At 47.4% G+C, this 22,763-nt stretch overlaps 1 protein-coding gene across 4 annotated transcripts in view; it reads right to left on the bottom strand.

The window, feature by feature from the left end:
• The window catches only part of LOC6619135 (zwei Ig domain protein zig-8), a 55,649-nt gene that overhangs the window by 4,909 nt on the left and 27,977 nt on the right, over positions 1 to 22,763 (bottom strand). Inside the window, exons 3-6 of one of the 4 annotated variants that reach the window (XR_004361379.1) lie at positions 8,387 to 9,256; positions 2,864 to 2,988; positions 2,141 to 2,230; positions 102 to 269 (exon numbers count right to left, since the gene is read on the bottom strand). Coding sequence is in view for 3 of the 4 variants with exons in the window: in XM_032715374.1 (XP_032571265.1) it covers positions 102 to 269; positions 2,141 to 2,227; positions 2,864 to 2,988; positions 8,387 to 8,504 (498 nt within the window). In the remaining variant the exon portion in view is untranslated. The remainder of the gene's footprint in view (positions 1 to 101; positions 270 to 2,140; positions 2,231 to 2,863; positions 2,989 to 8,386; positions 9,257 to 22,763) is intronic. The other 3 variants (XM_032715375.1, XM_032715376.1, XM_032715374.1) reach the window with 3 other exon arrangements.

Genomic DNA, 22,763 nt, shown 5'->3' with positions numbered 1-22,763 from the left:
TCATTCCCGGCCGGCCGCCCAATCCTTCTCCCATGTCCACCCGCGCCCACTGCCACGCCCTGCCTGGGCATGGCACCCCGCCCATTCCCACTTCCACTTACCTGGCACTCGTACATGCCGTGATCCCGGCGCTGCACAAACTTTATCTGCAGCGTCCACATGTTGGAGCCGGGCGTGTGCAGTATGGCGAATCGCTCGTCGTTGGTGTAGAGCTGGGCCCCCGACGACAGGATGTGCCAGTCCCGGCGGCGGATCCAAGATATTTGGTTCTGTTGACGAAAGCCCGAGCGGGCGCGTTATTAACGAGCGGACTAATTGGTAATCGAGTACTACACACACGGATAGTTAATAGCACTGCAAGTAGGCAGCACAGACAGATCAGCTCATGCAATTAGCGAAACATGCGAATATTACTCGAAAAGTAATTAAAAAATACTCAAAAGCCCCACGCTGAAACCTGGTGGTGGTTTACATCACCAATGTCCGGGCCGCGTTGACTTTTCGCCGGGCTGTGGGTGGTTTGGCGGAAAGCTGGTTGGATTAAATTACGACATTGGTTTACAAGTGGATAAGCTATTTTTAATGTCCCTGGCAGGTGCAGACGCACAAAGACAAATACGTTTCATAGACGCAATTCCAGGAAATGCTTAAATAAACTAAAACTGCCCAGGGCACCGAAAATAAAGAATCAATTACGGTTCTACCTTATTTTAACGCTTTTTTAATTGAAACAACAAACACTCAATTCGGGTTTATTTCGGTGAAATGATTATGGTAATTGATCTGTATTCTACATATTTAATCGAGAAAATAAAACTTTTAGTTGAAGTAGCTAGTGTAATAAAAAAGATAGATTGTGCCTTTAAAAATAGGTGGTGGCCAGATATGCCATTAAATCATATATTATATATATATCACAAACATGAATTTGCTACATATGTATATCATAAAGGGATGCTTCCTTTTATCGTATTTTGATCTATCCACAAAATCGCGAAAGACTAGAAAGGAATCTGGCTTATGGAAGAAGACACTTATCTACCAATGCTATAATTGTATATTTATAAACTAGGTTATACCAAATAAAAGCATGATCTAAATTATTTATGATGAGGGAAAAACATGGAAACTATGATTCCTTTCGTAATATTTTCGATTAATTTTCCATTTATATTTTATTTATTCTTATGTCAAATATATGATCTAATCGCCCAATTCAGCCCACTTATACTTCCCACATTCCTACTTTGACTTTTAAGAAAGTTGCATGTAGATATCCTTTAAACTGAAAGACTAGTTTGCGTTAATCGAACAGACAGACAGACAGTACTGATATTGATAAAGAATCTATACTTCATATGTATCTCATTACTGTGTTTGCCAGCTTCTGGCTGGAATCGAAATACCCTCTGATCGGATGTAAAAGGAGCCGTAATTAATGCTGGTCAAATGGAAACAAACGCTTTCGCGGTCTAATAATTAATATTAATATTTCAGAGTAGTCACAGCTCGGCGGTGTGCGAGGTACTTGGTTTTGTTAACCACACCGAATGTCAAACATTGTGTACCGAAATTGTCATCCAACCAAACGTTTCCTTTCAACTACAAATCGAGCTCTTGCTCTGCTGTTGTTCGTGCTCGACTGCTTAACAAATTAGACTTTTGCGTGCCGCTTTTAGCAAAGAGGCAAATGAAAATGCCATATAATTAGACAGAAGAATGAAATGGAAATGAAAACGAAAACGAAAACGCAAACGCAAATGGGGAAAATGGGGAATGGGAAATGGTGAAAAATATCTCAAATACGATATGCACATAGAATTGCAGAAGCAGCTGTGCTCGCAGCAGATCCTGGCCAGCTTCATGCGCTGGCCAGCGCTTTTCCATGCAAGGCATGCGGAAGGGGATTAGGGGGACTTGGGGCTTCGGGTTTCGTGTTTCTGGCTTAGATGTGGGACGTGTGGTGGGGTATGCGACACAGGACAATCCAGGACGGGGCATTGTGATTTGGGCAAGCTGATCAACAGGGCGTGCACACTGAAGAGAACAGAACCGAACCGAACAGAACGAACAGAGGAATGTCATCGCCGTCGCCGACATCGTGGTTCGACGAGGTACAATTAGAAAGACAAAAACAAACCCAATTTACACCCACTCTGTCCACACCGGAGACCTTGCAGACCAGGAAGGCGGTGCCGCCCAGCTGGACTGTGGTGTTGTGCGCCATCAGCTTTTGGAGCAGGAAGAATCGCAGAAGGGCGGCGGGAAGAAACGGAGCGGGAGAGAGAGAGAACACAAGACAAAAAGTTAAAAGTTCATTTTTTACGATGCCGAAGGAGGTGGTTTAAAAAGCGAAACGCGTCCAAGTCGCACAATTAGTCAGCAAAACAGCGCCAGCCCAGGATCCACGACCCGGACGGAGATGCTTGGGCTCCAGGACGGGGACGCGAAGAGGTTCGACTGGGTGTTGGGTGTGGGTGGCCGTGGTCCGGCGTCTGGTGGTTGCGGCGCGCCTGCTATTTGGATAATTAGATTCGAAGCCAGCGCGAATGAATTATAAATAAGCACTAAAGATTAATTAGTGCCGGCAATGGAGTCCAGATCACATCGGACTCGTTCCCGCCGTGCTGGTAATTAGTGTTGTACGGGGAAAGTGGTCCGATTGGTTCGCCTTGGGTCTGCTGCATTTTTCGGATACGGCATTTACGTATTGGTGGGGCAGGGCACACTGTTTTGCTGACTGGAGAATCGGGTGTCGCAGCCACTGCGCTTTGCAGGCGATTCAATTTAAATTTGATTTCGAATAGCACTTTATTAAATCCGGCCGGAAGGAGGAAGAGGGCAATCTGTCAATGGGACTTACCTCACTGTCTTCAAACATTGGACTGTCGCTCGAGTCGAGATTATTATCCAATTTTGAGTCGCCATTTATACCGCCGCGCATCCATAGCTTCTTCCAATCGTTATCTGTGAGTATTGACTTTTGATCTGCAATCGAAAAATAGCAGCCACGAGCGTTAGACAAAACCAATTGCAGAGTGGAAAGTGCAGTCGCAAATTGTGTTAAGGTCCGGTTCTTGTTCCCCCTCTTCCCTGCCTGCCGCCCACCAAATCCGATTGATGCAATTCGAATGTAATCAGCACAAGTGTCTGGGTGGTGCAGCTAGCAAATGAATGTGATTGGCCCCGCAGCAAGGACAATCCAATTCCCAAGCAGGTCAAGATACTCACTCTCGCGCTTCTCTAAGCCTACTGAATTGTGCAGTAAAGCGGCTGATATATGTTTGGCTGTGCTATCCGTGAGTCGATCTCCACATCTATGTATCTATCTATACATCTATCTATGTATCTATCTATCTATCTATCTGAAAAGCAAGCGTACGAACTTTCAAACTTGTTAAGTATAGCTTTTTCGTGCATATAACACTTTTGGAGCTGCGTAAATTATAAAAATTTATTCGGTGTTCTGGGACTTGAACTTGGAAGAACCAAACTAATCATAATCATTGGACCTGACTAAAGCATTCGGTAGTTAAGCCAAGCCTCGCCACAGTTTATGTGGAAACTCAATGAGGGGATGGAAGGAGGAAAACAGAAAAGTTGGCCCTCTTCACAGGTAGGATTTAGTTTCTTGAGAACCTCTTGCTGCCAAACTTAGAAAATAATATTTGCTAAAAGCTTCTGCAACTAAAATCTGTATGCCATCATCATTGCTTACGAGCAGCGAAGTGGCAATTAATATGCCGGCTCTGGGATTATTAAGAATTCGCCGAGGCTTCCTTTCGCATTTTAAATTTAATCAGAGCAACTACGGTCCCCGTCTGCCTTTTGCTCTAATTAGGAAACTTTGATTGCCCCGGCAACGTGGTCGAGTAGTGCAGCTGACCGTTTGGCATCCAAAATTAAATTTACGCAAGACTGCGCATCGGTTTTAATATTTTTTAAGCTGCGTACTGGAGACCCGCTTGGAACGGAGACCAGCCGAAGGTGGGTCCTGTACCATTGACTCGCCGGGTGCTCAAGGGTTGTGGTGGCTGCTTGGCTGTGGAAGTGAGTGCCCTCTGGAAAGGAATTTACCCAATCAATCAGGCAGCGTAGTCAGAAACTCTACGAGGGACTCCTTAGGTCCTTAGCCTCGCCGACTTGCAATTCGTTGTGCTAAAAATCGAGAGGGGATCAAAACAGCGCAAAACGCGCCGTGTCGTTGGCCACATCGCCCACCTCCGGCTGTTGGCCATAAAACACAGCGGAGCGAGCTTTCGCTTTTATTGCCTCGTAAATTTTTATAGTTCATACTTTAGGCATGCGTATGCAATGCCGCAGATGTACGGTATCTATGAGTGTACTGCTCCTGCTCCTGCTCCTGCGTGTGTGAGGGTCATGTCGGTTCGTATGTGTGTTGGGATTTTCCTTTGTGCGCCACCATGTTATTTATGTGACCAAAGTCCGCAGTGACGTCAAGGCCCGCTGCATTGATTTCGAATTTGTTCTGATTGACCGAATTCGAGCTTATTTATTTCGTCATCAGATATATCCACAGTTATGATTTGACTAGGACAACTCGCAGGACAAAGGACGAAGCACACAAGAAGGTAATGACAAAAACGAGCGACGAGCTTGATCGTTTTTATGGTGCTTTCTGAATGAGTGTCAATCGGATTGTCTTTCGTCGGGACTCATCCGTGGTACAAATTTGGTAATATCGACAAGCTTTCCTTTTTACAGTGGATATATAATTGGGAAACGCCCTTCTCCTTCAAGCATAAAAACGGTTATTAAAATGAAATCACCTTCTTCCTCCTACAATCAATAACAATTCAAATACTGGGCTTAAATTTAGAAAAGTTGCCAGAGGGGAAAATTAATAAAAGCTGGGGTGTATATCTTTATCTATGTATATCTTATCTTTATATCAAATGGAACCAAACAAAAACCTCAATTAACAGCTTGAAAATGTCGTAAATATCTATAAATAAATTAACTTAAATAACTCAAATTGGTTCTATAAGTGCTTTCTATAGAGCCAAAGGTTTGTGAGTGTAAACGAATTTTGTTTTGACCATATACATACAAAACTGAAATGTTTCCAATCTGCCAAATTGGTCAACTATATAAACGACTTGATATTAGCTACTACGACAATATATGTTTAGATTTCAAAGACCCATCTGCATCCGAAACAGAAAAGATTTCGAACCATTACATTTTAGAGCACCCATCTTTTAGTTAGGTTTATATATGTAATACAGGTCGATATAGTTTCTTCAGTGCTAGATTCAGGATTGGCCAACATAGATGCATCTGATTTTGGCGTATTACCCAGCGTTCTACATACGAAAGAGCTACGAACACGGTGTTCATTTCGAAAGCAATATACCCTGAAACCATCGCTTCCGGGGTACACAAATCAAGGGCAGACAAAGGCGCGTCCACTTGACCCAAGTCGATTGAAGGCGGCTTTATGACGGGTCAGGTTGGTTTTGGTGGTGAAAAGATAGAAGTGAAAATGTTTGTACACACACACACACTCACATTATTTATGCCTGCTTTTGTATGCATGGCAGGCCTTCACACACAGGCCAAGTGGAAATATATTGGGCAAGTTAAGAGGAATTTAAATGCTCAGCTCAGCGCAAGACACAAAGCCAACTGCTCAGAAACTAAGGTCATGTGTGGGCGTGGAGGGGTGAAGGCCAAGCGCGATAATAGTGGGAAAACACGCACTGCTAATAAAATGGCTCGGCCGCGTATTCCGACGCATCCCATTCTGTGAGGAGGGGCGGTACGGTACGTGCGCATGTCAGCTGCCTGCGGCTTAGGCGTGTGAATTATACTATGCCTGGAAGTAGGCAACAGTAATAAAACTTCGCAAGAAGCGATAGGAAACGGACCCCGGCAGCGGGGCTTTCAGTTGGAAATCCATTTCTGGGCTAACCGGACGCCGCAACAAAAGTGGCTAAAACGGGCAATATATAAGTTTTCGTTTCGTTTGTCGCATATTTCATTCCCCCCCCTTTCTCCGCCGCCTATTCCCCCGCCCCTGCGCCTGCTAAAAAGCGATAAATAATGAAGTCAGCAAGTGCGGCTGGCATTCTCGCATGTTTATTATTTATAATAAATATTTCTTGTCAATCTCTCGACCGACGCCCACCCCCCGACTCCCACGCCGCTTAAGTTGTATGGCCCACAGTCACGACACATTGGTTATTGTCCTTGTTGTCGACGATGTTTTTGTTGTTGCTGTTGCTATTGCTGTTCCTGCGCACTTGCCATGCTTCAAATTATTATTTATCTGTTCCAGCCCTGTCAGCAGTCAGAGTCGAGCCTTTGTCTGCTCCACGCGACGTATACGTAATATTTTAATACCCCACCAATATGTTTGCAGCGGGCCTGCTAGTGTGCGAGTGTTAATCCCTAAATCTGCTTAAGTCGACGCTCTTTGCCCGCCAGCCCGAGTGCCGAAGTGCTTAGCTGTTTTTAAGCCCTTCCCCCCCGTTGGCCCCCCGTTCTCACCCGTGGCCCGACTGATGTAGCCCGTAACCTATAACCCATAACCCGCAGCCCAAGACCGGGTCTCAGCTCGCAGGTGAAAGATCCCGCCACGTTTTCCTCACGGCCCACGAGCTTAATTCTAAAACCGCTAAGCAAATTTGCAAAAAAGCTGACTGCGTGGGAAGTGTCTCCTTAGCTTCAAACTCATTTGCACTTGAGCCTGGGAACAACGAGTGTGTGTGTGGTGTGAAAGCCAGGTGAAAGGCATCCGTTTGTGCCTCGTTTGTGCTTGATAATGTGCGTGCGTGGAGGGAGGAGCGACCTTGAGGGGAGCGTACCACCCACAAATGGACAGACCGACGTACATGTGTGCTGAGCAGACTTGCCCCGCCTGCCATTCACTGCCAAAATAATGTTTTGGCCACATTCTGCGTTGCCAACGAAGCCGGAAAAATGTTTCTGTGGAAGCCCCTCGCCCGGATGAATGAGATCGTGTTATCAGTAGGTGATACCTTCGCTCCCAAGAAGCGACTTGCAAAAATCTGGCCCTGAAATTAACCCCTAAGTTACTCGCTTCGTCACTCCACGCCACCTTGTAAATTTCACCTGCGCCGACGCTTTCGCTCTTCTCCGCAAATACCGCGCATATTTTCACACGCCACGTCGCACTTTCTGTGCAATTTAAAAGTCAATTTTAAAAGTTTTCCCCGACAACGATTTTCAAGCCACAAGTCGTCGCCATAAATTTTCAATTTTTGCACTGTCACACGAGCTCCGTTTGTTTTCGCCGCGCCAAGTGTCCACCCCACTTGCCTCGTCAGGTTGCGTAATGAGCGGACCGCGCGCTTTGATAAGGTGTCGTCGTGGGTGGCGTGGCTGGCTGGGTAATTTATGCGTAACGCGTTTGGCCGGGGGGCGGTAAAAAAAAATAGGACCAAACAACAGGGCAAACGGCGCGACTTCGACTTTGCGTGGCGCCTCAGGTCAAACCAAAGCCGCAAGGGCAGCAAGTGCGCCGTTCCCATCAACAAGGTGGGGCGCCCTTGGCGCTAATCTCTCCCCTGTGTATTTTTCATTATCCTTATTATTTGTGAATGTTACGTGTTGGCCATAACTTAGGCGCTCTAACAATGCGTATACGTGCCGGTCGCCACTGTCAGGCGGAAGGAGGCGGAGTTGGGGGCGTCGGGGCGGGCTCTTGGGGCGTGGCTAGCCGCCTATTTTAAGTGAATTAGCGGAAGGTTAAATCGCAATGCGCCGCGGATGGGTCATTAAATGGCTTGCCTAGAATATCTTAAGTTACTGGACTGCATTTGGATAATTGCTCAAGGCCTCTGCTCCATTGCCATTCATGCGGGCGGTTGGAAGGTCTATCCTACTCCTCGCAGCTCGGCTGCATTCCATTTGCGAAATGAATTGCAAACATTTAAATATCCCACCGATAGGAGGGGCCACCCCGCCCTTCCATGACTGAAAATATTCGAGGCAAAGTTTTGTGCCGCAGGTGCTTGCTTAGAACACTTCTAGCGTAATTAAATGTGGCGGAGACTACAATAAAATTCCTGGCACAATAAATCCGCAAATTGGTAAAGTTTCGCGCTGGCTTACCGTCCGCGTTAAGGAGCTTTAATTGCGGACTGCGACTACGACTGCGACTGAGAGCACGGCTCGGAGCAATTTGTTAGCTTGTGTAAATATTAAAATAAACCGGATATCGGAGTGTCAGTCGGCCCACTCAGTTCAGCAGGCTGAGCCGTTCGCATAAATTTCGCTTTAATTTACTTAGCACTTCAGCAAGTCCCTGCCAAGCAGGCCTAATTGAATTCTGGGGCCGGGGAGGACAGTAAAGTGGACACGGCAAGGCGATTCGGTGATTAGGGGGTATTGAACGCACCTGGCTCGAGGGTGGTGGCCAGGAGCAGCGTCGGCAGGCAGAGCAGCAGGATGCGCAGTTCCATCAGGTGCAGGGGCCGCCGCAGACGCAGCAGCAGCCGTGGCGGCACCATTGGCATCCTTGCTCCCTTGCTCGCCAGGCCCGTGATTTCCCTGTTGTTCCTCTCCTCCGATGACGGCCTACTGTCCGCGCCCTTTGTCCTGGCACATCGATGGGCGGGCGGATCGTATTGTCTGACTGGCTTTTGTGGCTGCTTATTAGGGTTAATGGCTTTTTGAATGAACGCGCTGAATCCTTTCAGCTACGGCAACCACACAATGCCGGCATCTCCGGCGCACATATGCCTCGCCGGGTTGCTCCTGCTGCTGCTACTGCTGCTGCTGCTAGTTGATGCGATGGGATGCGATGCGTCGCTGATAAATGATGTTGGTCCGATAGCGATGTGCAGCTCAGCCTTTTTTGCCAGCTCCGTGTCTCCGTCGGCTGTCAATGCGTTGTTGTCCTGCGAGTCACAATGCGCTATCCGCCGCTCGCTCTCCTCACAAATTTGCAGCTCCTTTCTTCGAGGCTTCCCTCTCTATTCAGTCGGTGCGGAAACAAGCAGCACGGTCTTCATCATTTTTCATGTCACTGCGTGTTAGCACATTAAGCCACGTCGGGGTCCGTGTAACACTGGCTGTATCTATCTTGTATTGTGTGGCTGGCAAAAAATTAACACTCGCCTTTTTATGAAATTACATTCAATTTGCTCTAGTGGATGTTCTGCCTCCTTGCCGCCTCCTGCGAAGAACAATGTCGGAAGCGTAGTGCCGATGATGAATCGTTTTCAACGTGATGTCCTCCGAGGGTCCTTCCTCCGTCCGTTGTTAGCTGAAACGAGACAGAGCGCATACGAGATACATAATGGCATAGTATATAATAATAATAGGGTCTTCGTACACCAAGAGTGCCTATGGAAATCTAATGGTTGCTCCTAATTACAATTGCAGTGCCCCATCGCGAGAGTCGTTTCCCGACCTAATTCCGACGAGCTGCGGCGGATTCCCATTCATTTGCATATAGAAAGAGGGAAATTTATTTATTGTTCGAGCGAATTTGGCACATTATTTATAGGTCAACGATAGCCGGGGACTCCCCGGGCGAGGGGAACAGGAGCAGGGCGGCGGCTCCCTCTGGACAGAGATTATGCAAAATGGCCGGCCAGCAATTTGCTGAACTGGACGCTGCGCAGCAGGACTCGGCCGGGGTCGGGGTTTTCCATAAATTTGTATTTATTTGCTCGCACGCGTGAGTGAGTTTATTTAAATTTTTATGCTGAGAGCACTTGAGACTCGGACAAAGTTTTGTGGCGTGTCATAATTTTTATCTGAGGCGCGGATCCGTCTTTTGAGTGGTCTGCTCCTTATTATTGCCCCACATTTAGCATTCAGTGGTATTTCCACATTACGACGCAGCTTATATTGCTGTGGGTGGCAGGGACAGCCCCCGAATTCAGCGATTTCGCGGACAGAGTTTGTTCAACTCGCCAGCAGCGCTAATGAATACAAATTTCGCGAAGCGCTGTGCACATAAATTAAAATTGAAACTCGGCCGCAGAATTGCCAAAGCGTTCGCTCATTTTAATTACAGAACTATGTGGCTTTCTGAGCTCGCCGATTCAGAATTTCTGATTCGCGCTGCAGGCCGCAAGTTTGCCATGGTATTTAATTAACGCCGCTGCTCTCATGGACAAACATTAGCAAATGTCATGCAGCCCGAATTTATGGCACACTCGTGTGCCATTCGTTTAAATTGATAATGCGCCGGATGGGCGGCGGGCGGCGATCTCCGGGGTGGCAGTTAGTTGTTATTTGCTGCCACTTTGCTTCTTTCGTTCAAATGCAGCAGTTTATAGTAATTCGGAGAGTAAATGTCATGCCGGAGGAATTCTTGTCCATGTATCTGTGTTCCTTGGCCGAGTGCGAGTGTGTGCGTGTGAGTGTGAGTGTGAGTGTGCTGCTCTACACAACTATGCACTTAAATGCAGTCACGTACACACACTGCGACGTACATATTATTATCTTGACACAATGGTGCCATAAAACTTAAAGACCCCCCCAGCGTTTTGCATTTGCCTTTGCCGTTGCCTTTGCGATTGCGAGGGCAAGCGCTGAAGGACATGGCATTTGCTTTCGCCCCCCCCCCCCCTGACCCTTTCCCACCCCCTTTCCCAGGCCCCATCTCTCCACCCACCCCCCAGCAAGTTCTTTCTGTTTTTGTTTCTGTTTCTTCCACTGCCAGTGCCTCTGCTCTGCTTCTGCTTCTACTTTCCATTCATTCCACTCGCACACTGCATATGCGCATTTGTGTGCACTTCTCACACACACACACACACAATACACACACACACTCGAGCGACCATGCTGCTGGTGGAGCTTGCTTTCTTCTTGCTCCTGGCGCTTTGGAGGCTATATGGAAATTGTAATAAGTTGCAAACCCAAAAAGCTGATGTCATGAGGTTAGTTGCTGGGGCTCAAGTTTCAAGCGACAATCATGTGCTCTCCCTTTGTGTTTTGTGTTCTGTGTTTCGCCCTGTTTTGCTTTGTTGTTGCCTTTCTTGGCTGCTGACCTCATGCTCGTACTTCATTTTGCTGCTTTTGTCTAGCCCGTCATACGGCTGGGGCTCCAGTGTGCTGCATAATGCACTGCGAATGGGCATATTGTGGTTGCTGCCACAAGTCCGTGCTGCCGGAAGAGTAACTGCACGGCGACTTGCTCGGTTGTTCGTATAATTAAGAGCTTCGAAGGACCGTGTATTATGGTTGACAGTATTTGCAAATGGCTATAAATAATTTAAATGTGTACTCGGGGATTTGGACCACTCTGCGACAGCACAAGAAACTGAGAGCCACCACCACGGCGTATGCGTGATATGCAATCTAGCAATGGGACTCAGGTTTCGTTTCGATTATTCTCACCTCATTGCTGCAGGATTGTGTTTGTGTCCCCTTACTATGTAGACATCCCAACATTATTTCCCATTTAATTCGATTCGAATATTATTCCAAGTGCACACACACACACTATGCTGCTGGCCAGGTGGTTGGAAGGAACTTGTGGGGCTCCAGGGAACTAAACCACCAACTACTGCTTGGCGATTTGGCCTCAGGTTTGGTAAACAGGGAGCGCCCGCATTGGTTGGCTTTTTAATTAGCATTCGTAATTAGAGCGATTACCGCGCCAACGCTGAAATTAGATAATTATTACGGTTAACTCCGGCCTTGGCCAGTGGATTGCATTTGTCACTGCCAGCTCCGATGGCTTCGAATTCCGCTGGCATGGGCATGGCATGGACCAAGCTATTTATGTCGGATTGCAATACAAATGCCATAAATGCGGAGGCAAGCCATAACAATGTCCATTCTGTGGCTGAATTGTTGGGGGCGAGTGCTTGGCTCCAAGCCCACAAATTCAAATGGAAATTACGCGTTTCGAATTTTGATTGCACTTGAGTGCCTGCATAAAAATGAACATTATATAAATTTCCCCACCAAAGTGCCGACAATGCAGTTACACAGTAATACCATGTTCTCGGATCCATGTGGGTATGTGGGTGTGTGTGTGGCTGTCTGATTGCAGGCGTGTGTGGGCATTTTCCATCTCTCATGTTCGGGTAATTGTTTTGCGCTCTTTTCCGTTTCCGGTGTATTGCACTTGAATGCCTTTAAATTGCGCTATTTTTATTTACAGTCATCTGGTCGTCCTTTCGGACTCTAATTATAGTAAAATTCATGTTTAAAGTGCTCTGAAGCACAGCGCACTTATTTATCCATAAATTATTGGTCTCAAATCCTTAAATCTACATTATTAGGTTCTTAATATAATTTCAGCACTGAGCGAAGTCATGAATGCTATTTTACATTGTTTTAATTCAACAAAAATACATTTCTCATATATGGATACTTTAGTGGGTTCAGTATCTCGACTGCATCTGCACGGGTCATAACAAGACACTGCAACTGATGCTGATCGATCGATAACTGCTATGGATGTTTCGCGATCTTAAATGCATCAGAGCAGACAAACCTTTAAGTGTCGTTTTCGTGCGGAAAATTGGCAAGCTCAGCCAGAACACACAATCGCCGTGGGTGCCAGAGTATGGCAGCAGTATGGGAAACATGTTTGCTATCCCGAGGGGCGCAAGAAATCCTTTCCAGAACTAGTTCCCAACATTTAAAAACGGAGAAACTTGCGAGCGGCAAAACTTTTTCAATTTAAGCCCGTTGCACCCGCCGAACAGCCCGTCCGAGCTGCATCCGCTGCGACGGCATAACTTTAACTTTGGGCTTGTTAATTCACCGCTGAAAAGTGCATTGGCAACATTTGAATTATTCCGTGCCATTGCGAGACAGCGAGGACAGTTTTCTGGGCCCGCCTGGCCCCCCTCCGTTCACCGCCCACCCACGGCTGCTCATTTAGCCTTAATTAAAAGTGCCGGAGTTGCCGAGCGGAGACTAAGTTGTCGACAGCCCATTTAGCGGGTGCATTCTTTAAGACGCTCGTAAGTATGCCACCAAATATTTAAGGCACAGTTCGCTGGCGCCCCCCTTTTTCGATGGGGGTAGCTGGTGGCAGTCGTGGGGAAGGAATCGGGGCAGTAATAATAAAAATAAAACTATTCCTGGTGTTTATTTAAGTTTAGAAATTGTACAAATTTTCGTAAATTGTTTTGTGCTTTGCCACGGTTGTTACAGGCTAAAAGGACGAAACTTTCCCAGCCATCGCCTAGGTATTGTTTGGATGTGTGCGTCACTACATTTGTGCCACCGACTTCCCGCCCTCCTGCCCCCGTTCATGTCCCTGTTCCGCCACAGGACCCCTACTTGGTCGTTCAGCATTTGGTTTTTTTATTCAGTGCCGTGACTGCAGCAAAGTTTTAGTTTGGCAATTTTGCCTTTCCGTTCGCTTCGTGGGATATTTTTCTTTCTATTTTCCCTTTTCACTTCCCCTGCTTTCGCAGTTGAGTTTCGCTTTTTGGGTGGACATTTTTGTTTCGTTTTGTGCTTTGTTAGTTCCGTTTCCGCCCAACGCTCGCTCACAACACCCACACCCACACACCCACACAACCACCCGCCACCCACTTTGGTGCCAGTGTTCTATTTTCGTTGCTGGCCCGTTCGTTTTTATTTCATGTGGTGTTGTCAACTTATTTCTGCGTTCGGTGATTTATTTTCTAAACAATTAAAGAAAAACAGAGATACAAAGGGCGAAAAAGCAGGTCCGCCACAGATAGCAGCGTGGGAAATGCATCCTCATGAATTTTTCAGTTGAATTATTTACAGGAAAACGCAGGATAACGGTCCGCTGGCTGCAGGTAAAAGTGGGGCGCCAGCCCGAAACTAACTATCTTACAAATATCATTCAGTGGGGCAGTTCGAGGGAAGGGAATGGCGTACGAACTATCGGTGCTTCGGTGCGAATCGACAAGATGTTAGTCCTCGTTCGGCTGATTCCTGATTCCGGATGCCTCCCATTTTTGATGGGCTTCAGCAGCAGGATAGCTAATAAAACGATTCAGCACTATTGCCCTGCAAAATTAATTTCTTTTCCCTCCCCCGCCCGTTCACGCGTGTGTCCCCCGTGTGCCAGTCAGCTGGCACATAAATCTTGGCAGGTATTTCATTAATTCAACGTCGGACGACGTCGCAGCGCATCGCTGCTCATAAATATGTGCAGACACCCCGCAGACACGCCCAGCGCCACCCGCCCCCTCAGCGGCACGTACGTAAAGACCCACCTATAAAGTCGTGTAATCGTCTTCATAATTCGCGCCAAGACAACTCGACTCAGCCCTTCTAAGCCACCCAAGCCAGCCAAGCCATCCAAGTCAGCCAGCCGGCATAATGTTTAACGCTGCGCTGCGAACAATAAAGCGCAGCAACGAGACTATTGCACACAGCAGCACTCACACACTCGCACTCCAGCGGCGCACACGGACAAGTTTTCCTCGCTACTCCAGGAAAACCTACTGAAATTATGCGCATTTATCAAAGGAGCAGCGCAAAGAAAGCGAACGAGCGCACACACTACCACTCGTATAGGACCAATTACATGTGCGGCACGGCAACTGGGGAAAAGTGCATGTAATTTTGTGTCAGAAATTATAAACTCGGCACCCACACTGCGAGCATAAGTTCGCATGGATCGCGCAAAGGAAAAGGCGCCTTGGCAGAGGGAAAACCTGAAGTTTACTGTTTCTGTTTCTCCACTGAAAATGAGCGGAATGTAGGGCGTTTTTGCCCTTCTTATCGAACTCGTACTATAATGAAGTCGTACTATCTGCATCAGAGTCATAAATTCACAAATAACTAGATCATTTCTTTCCTTCTAGTGGACGCTTTATATGCTTTCTATTGGGAAAGGATGGGTACGTAAACTTTGGGATATCCATTAAGGAAAATCCATTGGCATGGGAAAAACCAGGTGGAAGTGATAGCTTAGATACATATGTATCTGGAGCTTTCTCGTGGGATAGACTCAAAATTTCGTTTCAATTTCCAAGGGTTCTTTTTAGGTAGAAACTTACAAGCTAAGCCGGAAACTGTTTTTACCACAAAAGAAGACGTAACTCGACTGCCTCGACTACTAGGCACTCTTTAATAATACAACAAATATCGGTATGGAAACCATTTTGAAGTACACCGATCTAATAAATATATTCTACACCAACTGGTGCAGAAATCCTCACACTTATGAGCAAATTTAGGAGTTTCAATTATTAGTTAAAGGTTAAACCAACTTGGCCGAGAGTTCTTGTGAGAGCTTGAAATATCAGTTTCTGCCTTCTTAGACTCGTTCGTCAAAAGCTTGGTATCACTTTCATGTAGCAGCTGACTTAACGTTGGCACAAATCAAAGGTTATCATAGCCCTTCAGTCCATCATCCTGGACTGAACGGTGGAGCCGTTCCGCTTCCACTGAGCACAATGCCCCGCCCCTTTAATCTGGCTCCCTGTTTTATGCAAATTGTCGCCTGGCCATATTTCATAAATGCATGAAATTAATTTCACTCGCACACCCTGCCGCATGCATAACTGACTAGGCACTAGGCACTAGGCGTTAGTGTGGGCACATACACACGTATGCGTTTTGATTGATTGTCCTCACTTTGCGGTAAGAGCGTTGGCCACGTTTTCGAGCCCGAACCGGGCTGAGCGTGAGAAATGCATTTGAATTTACAATGTGTCAGCCCGGGCACCATTAATATGCCTCCTCCCAGGTTTCGGGGCTATTGTGGCAGAGGGTCCTCGGACGTTTATGATGGCCGGGCCGAAACTTTGCCAGTGCATAAATATCTCCACCCGCCGCCGACACCTCCAGGCCAGATAATAAGGGTTTGAATTTACGATAAATGCTTTCCAGCCGGGATTTCTTTCTTTCATTCGGCCTTCCTTTCGTCCGTCCAGGCGGACTGTTTTCAAGGACAGCACGCGGGCCTCATAATGCGAACCGGTTGCTATTAAAAAGGGTCCCACCCAGGGTGCGGATCAGGAGTAGGAGCAGGACCAGGGCCAGGAGCAGGAGCAGGAGCAGGAGCAGGAGCAGGAGCAGGCCCAGGACCAGGACCCGGCGAGCACAAAGGCTGCCAGGCCGCAAATGTTTCTCCTTCGCCTTCGATTAAGCGGCGGAAGGAAGTCCGCGGCACAGCCAGTTGTCCGTTGGCCTGGAGCCGGTTTCGGGCCATTGCCATTGCCATTGCGTGGTGGACATCATTGCCGCCATTAAGCTCTAATGACCGTAATAAATAATAATTTATTTTACCTGCAGGCCACCCCACACATCAGGGCAGCTACAGTAGCGCCACGCCAGTCCGCCCATACATGGCGATTTGAATTTGGGCGGTTGGGCGTTTGGGTGCGGTGAAAAACAAAGGGCTATTGTTGCATTGGCCATATTAATTGTCCTGGGTTCGGCGGATGCTCCTGGCTGGGATTTAAGTGGCATTTTATAGCCGCCGTCAGAGTCGAATTGGCCGAGACCCCTTTGCGGGTTAAGCCTCCTTTTGCTGACACAGGACGACTTCCTGCTGGCTAAACGGTAATTCAAGGCTCACGAAGCCCATGGGGTTGCCTAATGCATGCTTATTAGAATGGTGCGTCATTGGAACGGAGGAAAACGCGTGCAGGTGCCCCCAGAAATGGAACGCCCCAGCCCCATGGACATCGAGTTTAATTTGATGGTCTTGCGCGAGGAGAAATCGTTTAATGAGCCACGATATCGGCCGCACCACTTAGATGGACTTGTGGTGTGAAACCAATAGGAGCGAACTGCCCAGGATGCCCACGACGTGGCCCATAAAGAACTTAATTAATTTTTAGACCGGCGCGTACCCACAAGAAATGCACAACCACTGAACCCTCAACCCTGGACGTCACAGAATTCGGGCGAAGCCGCTCAGCTGATGCGGCTTAGCCCGGCTGGAAATAAAATCAATAGACGACAACGTCCTCGACAATGGCAGCATATGCTGCAGCGGGCACAATAAACATGGGCGTGAAAACCACAAAATTTTATGCAAACTCATAAAATGATTTTTACAGCTAAGCAACGAACAAAAAATAAGACCCATTGTGGCGGGGCTGCTGCCAGGCATAGACAACCAAAGCTGTCCATAGATGGCCCACATAAAACTCCCAACAAAAAGTGCAGTAAAACATGGGGCCCGAACGTGTTTGGTTTGGGGTTTTGGGCGGCTCGGGGCGCTAAAGCCGCTACAGCGTCAATATTTTTCCTGAGGCGATTTCGCCGAGTTTGCCAACAACCGCAAAACACCCAACGGATTTTTATACACAATTGCTTGTTTGTGTACGTATTGCGAAAACCGATCAGAACGCTGAATGGCAGGAGGGGAGCAGAATTGGCACAAAATATTGAGGCCAAATCGGTGGCAAGCAATATATAGTACACTGCTAGCAAATGGCAAAGTCGGGTCCCCAGCGCCTACTAGTACGCCTCGGATAATAGAAATCGAGTCGACCACGCCCATTCGCAAAATCTCAGCCCAGGCTTCCATGCCGGCTCCTCGCATGTGTGTGTGTGTGTGCGTGGCTGGGCCAGCTCTCGGGCTGACCCCAGGGGATTTGGAGCATCAGTTGGACAGTCATGACTATTGAACTAATATCCAGGCCGGTGGGAGGGTTGCGGATTTGGCAGACCAGCGGCGAACGTTCCCTCAGCGCCACAAAATCGAGAATTTTATGACAGGCATTTCCCAAGCATTTTCAGGGAAGGAGCAGTGCCAAAGATGTTCGATATTTGCTTGCCTTGCAGCTGATCTGCATCATCCAGAATGCGGGCTAATTGGCTGTCCTCAAAGGGCGGGCCTTTCCCATTCTCCCATTCTCCTTTTCTCCCATTCTCGCTTTCTCCTCTTCAGCCGGATTTCTAGGGCTCGAAATGTATCGGAAATCTCCAGGTTGGTGGTTGGCAAGCAATGGGCGAGTGTGCAGGCCATTTAGGGCAAAACGACCATCAAAGCCGAATGCGGTGCACATCAAACACAGCTGTCACATACGAAGCCACCTCGCTGGATATGGTCTGATTTGCGCTGGCCACGCCCCCTTGCCGGCGGGGTCGTCCTTTCGCTGGAGATGTCATCAAGGTTTCGGCTGAGGTGCTTATGCAGAAGTTCAAAGGTAAGCGGAAACAATGCAAAGTGAGTGGAAGAAATATTTACATTTTATTGATTGGCTGACAAGTGTCTTAGCACTGCATGTGCTGGTCCACAGAAAAAAAACGTTAAAGTCAGGAGCCCTTTTCGAGCAATATGAAGAGGGGCGGAATTATTGCGTATACGAAGCGTGGGACGCAATTCCCCTGGTGGCCATAAGGTCGGAATGGAAATAGCTGGCTGAGGGGGACTGGAGCTGGGAGCTGGAAGCAGGGAACATGTGCGTGGTGCGGAGGGAAATTAAGCAAATCCCAGCTAAGCAATTCCTGCAAACATGCAGCATTTATGAGCAGAGGGGAGTTGGCCACGGCAGGGGCACTCGGCGATGCATGTGGGGTTCATTAAACTTGTGCATGTTGCTCCCGTCCGTTTTCTGCAGCTCGTTGTCCGTGCTCTGGAGGAAAACATTTCGATTACCCTCACCTTCATCCTTGACAGTCCCAGCAGCCAACCTTTTCCAATTCGGAATTGGTTGCCCGGGCAAGAGCGGAGGACTCGCATTATCCGGATGTTTATAATTATGGCCGACAGTCGGACGGGACAAGGGCAGAGGGGAGCCAGTACCACACCGAGCACATACGTGCATAGGAATTGCATGCTGATGCAGACCACTCCCCACTCCCCCTTCGCCAGCATTCACATAGTCATTACAAATGCAACATGGCCAAGTTGAGCTGAGTACAGCCGCGGGGGTGGATACCAAAAAAGAATTATTATGTTTCTGCTCGTCACTGCCGCAACATTATTCTCTTCAGTTAATTGCGACTGGGATCGGAGTCTATGTAGAGACAGGCAGAGCTCTAAGGGGGCGGAGCTCCGAGCTGGGAACGGCACAAAGAAAGAGTTCCATTTAAAAAATAATGAGTTTTCCGGCTTGCACACTAGCAAAAAGCAAGCGGGCTTGATGGAACGAAGTCAAGTCACACCACGACCACAGAGCAAAAAATTAACTTTACCCTTAATTATGAAGCTGACAAAATGGCGGACTGCAGTGGGAGGGGCAGCCTCCTGATTCAAGCCGCACCAGGCTAATGGAAGATGAATACTAGAGAGCTGGCGGGACTTCTTATCACGGCGATCCCACGGGGCTGTGCACGACATTCCTCCTCCGAACTGAACAGAGCTCCAGGAGGCCGGTATCGAGATAAAGTTCAGGTCAGCGACAACCACAGATCCGAGCCAGGTTCCTGTTTCACTGGGCATTGAATATTTTAATTAATTACCAGGCCATTGTGAGTCCTAAGCAAAATGCTGTTATAATTTGAATGCAAATGAAAGAGGGGGTGTGGCAAATGGGATCTTAGCCCTTGAACTTATCTGGATAAGTAAAGTACAACCCGGAAAATAAAAGTTGTGAAATAATGGCGGTACAGAATGCAAAATCCTCCCAAATGCTCATCACGCAGCTTAATTTGTCCTTCAAGAATAATGGTCTTATCGGACACATTTTCGCTACCCCACCTGCCTAATTTATTGAACTTGAGCTCTGGTTCCGGGGGCGAGTTGAAATGGATATGGGTTCTCTGTATTTCTGGCACTTCCACCTCTTTTTATGATCTTTTAACCATAATTGCCCCACATTAGGCAGATGTGTGCGGAATATGTATGCATTAGTTATTTGCTTCCCGTAAATACGGCTTTCCGTAAATGAATTGCCATTTTATTCCAGTTGCTCTGACATTTTGCGAGTGTGTGTGCTCGAAAATCAGGGGTTTTGTTTCCTTTCCAACGCGCATTTAGGCGAGCACTCGCAAAATTTATCTTTTGTGCATCGTAAATCTTGCTGCCTTTTCAGCATTTCTGTAAAATTTATTTCCTGATTAAAACTTTTCCCTTTTTATTTGATTGAGCTGGGAATCGACCCACCCCCTAGGCATATGCAAGGTAATCGCAAACTTAGGCGTAGGCCACACAAAATTTGATCTATGTAACGACTGTTTGGACTGTTATTTTAGGGATTCAAGGAGGCAGGAGCGATATCTACCCCTTTGCAGAGTCAAATAGTTTTTCGAACAGAACTTAACTTTATCGTGCGTTTCCTGGGAAATTAACATTCTGCCTCTCACCCGCCCCCGAATCCATGGATCCTAACTAGCTCGTCTTTGGCCAACCCTCTAGTCACCTATGGCTGTAAAAATACCATATGTTTTGTTTGCCTGTGCGAGACTTTGTGTGTGCGTTCGGTTCAGCACTAAACTTTTATTTTAGATTAAGTCAATTTGGCCAACAGCATGCGCCCCCACTCGAGCTCACCCACGCACTCCCGGGTCTCCCGACTCGCCTGTCGGTGAGCGGAAGTGGGATGTGGGACTGGGAAAAGTATTTTTCATTTGCTTGGCTGCCCTTTTTATTAACAACAACCTCACTTTCGAAGCTCTTCGAGGGCCGAACATCAAACTATGCAGGCGAACGTGGCCCACAGGCTGATCAGCGCTTCCATCGTTAAACCTTCTGCGTGTAGGTTGTCTGCTTTCGTTTTGAGTTTGGCCATTATTACGTATACGCAACGTGGTCTCCACGGTGTAATCGACAAAGTTAAATTTCGCATTTCACCGGAAACTTCCCAGCACAGGCCGGATTTTCGATTCACTCGTTCGGCCGCATATTATCCTCCCTATGCGCCAGAGACTCGTTTCGGGAAGCGAGTTTAAGGCACGCCATAAATTATGTCGGAGGCTGTCTGTACCGGGTGCACTCGCACAGCCGAACAGGTCAGCCCTTTCTGTGCCTGATTGCTTGATTTATCCACCGTCTTTAGGCTAAAGACTTTATTGGAAAAGTTTGATTGGAGTTCTCACTACTCAAGCGGACGCTCCAATGGCTCCATGGCTGCGAGTGCCTCTGCGGTTCGTCCGATGGCTTTATTTCGCGGAAATAACCAGGGGGGTTGGGCCGCCTGAGTGTATCGTGATTGAAGCCAGCTCGCTGGGCCCATAAATCATGCATGCACACGCCAATAAGGCGCAATTTTTAAGTATTTAAACATTAATGGGCCTCCGCACAACCGATGCCAATCAATATATAATAACCGTTCGTGAAAAAAGCCTTCGTTAATAATGTATGGACGTGTATCCCTTGAGATGAACGGATTTGTAATGGCGCATTGTGAAAAACTAGTGAAGTGATATTGAAATTGAACAGTTTAACATAGTTGAACAGCTCTAGCATGTTCCATTGACCCTACTAATAGGCCAGAAACAAAGTTCTCTAAAAGTATCTTCTGATGTCGCTCATGAATGGCACACAAACAGCAGTTTTCACATTCTAAGGTCCTGGTTTTTAGAATCCTAGCTTTATGTTGGGACCTATGTTGGGAGTTGTTCATTGATTGGGGTATATTCTGCGATTACCCACGATTGCATTTATTAAATTACGGGTAACCGTTGAAGGGACCCTAATTTGTAAGGATACTCGCCTGACGTTTTCCGAAATAACTTAAATATGCTATAATAGTAGTTGCTTGATACGGCAATGACAGCTAGGCTTATTTATTTGTCTTAATAAATACTCCCGGGGCACATAAATCATAACTAGCCGGCCTCACGGGCAATGCAAATAAATCATCGTAGGAGTTGACCCTACCTAGTTGAACTTGGGCCATAGGCATGCCCTGACGCCTTCCGTAGGTTACAAGTTCAGGGAGTGCTGCATATCACTGTTAATAAGTTTCATGGCTTCCTTTGAGTGCCTCTGTTCCTGATTGAAGCTTCTCCAAGTAGTGGCCAGAGGAGCCTCGTTTTTCGCCCCCCGCCATAAGTTGACATATCGCACTATGGCTGGCAGGCCACAAGATTTATCGCCCCTTCAACTCCCTCGCCGGATGAAAAAACTTATTATTGCCACATCTGCTGCCCAGAAGCTATCAATACCAAATTGCAGTCGGTTAAAATATGCTTAAAGTTTCCGAAATAACGGGCGAAGCAAGTTTTTGACAGCTTGATTATACGCAAAGCACAGCCAAATTAGGTTTCCTTGGCTGACCAGAATATCGGCTAATTTGCACTCATTAGGAGGCAGCTGCTCTTCTGGCTGGTATTTGGGCTTTGTGTCTGTCACTTGTTCTTTGTTTTGTGCTTTTGGAAATAAAATTTCAAACAAAACAGAGCCCAGAAGCTGCGCGCAGCTTCACGCAGCGTGTGCAGCCATGCGTATAATTAATCTGCTGGCATTAATTGCGGCAAGGGCAGAAATACCGCAATGCCAGCAGAAACAGGACCGAAGTGGGGACATGGCCGGAATGTAAGGAAAGCCAGAAATTATTTTAACGCTCAGCCCGGCGAGATAAACTAAAGCGGGCACTTCTCCGCGCTCAAATGTCATTCGTAGTCAGCGAACCGTGGCAGCCAAATAAAAATCCGCCCACCACTGGGGAAAGCATTGAAATATCAGCGAAGTGGGACTTATTGGGACTTAAAGCCGAACCCCTTCGGCCAAAATGCGCTTTAAATGCCTTTTAAACAGATGAACTGGCGCTTCCTATCGGAGCGAAGAGTGCCGCCCGCCTGTCTATTCTGCTGACGTAATTAATTGCTGGCCAGGTTGGGCTCGCGCCAACACATTCTCACCTGGCCGAGCTCGAGCAGCAGCACCTGGCTGAAGGAGGGGCCAAACGAGTGCACAATTTATACAAGTCAACACTTGAACACGTTTTAACCGAAAGAACGAGAAC

Source organism: Drosophila sechellia, chromosome 2R, assembly GCF_004382195.2.
Source record: "Drosophila sechellia strain sech25 chromosome 2R, ASM438219v1, whole genome shotgun sequence".
In the NCBI taxonomy this organism is placed as follows: Eukaryota; Metazoa; Arthropoda; class Insecta; order Diptera; family Drosophilidae; genus Drosophila; species Drosophila sechellia.
Note: the sequence above shows the minus strand (reverse complement) of the source record. Positions and strands in the feature narration are given on the sequence as shown.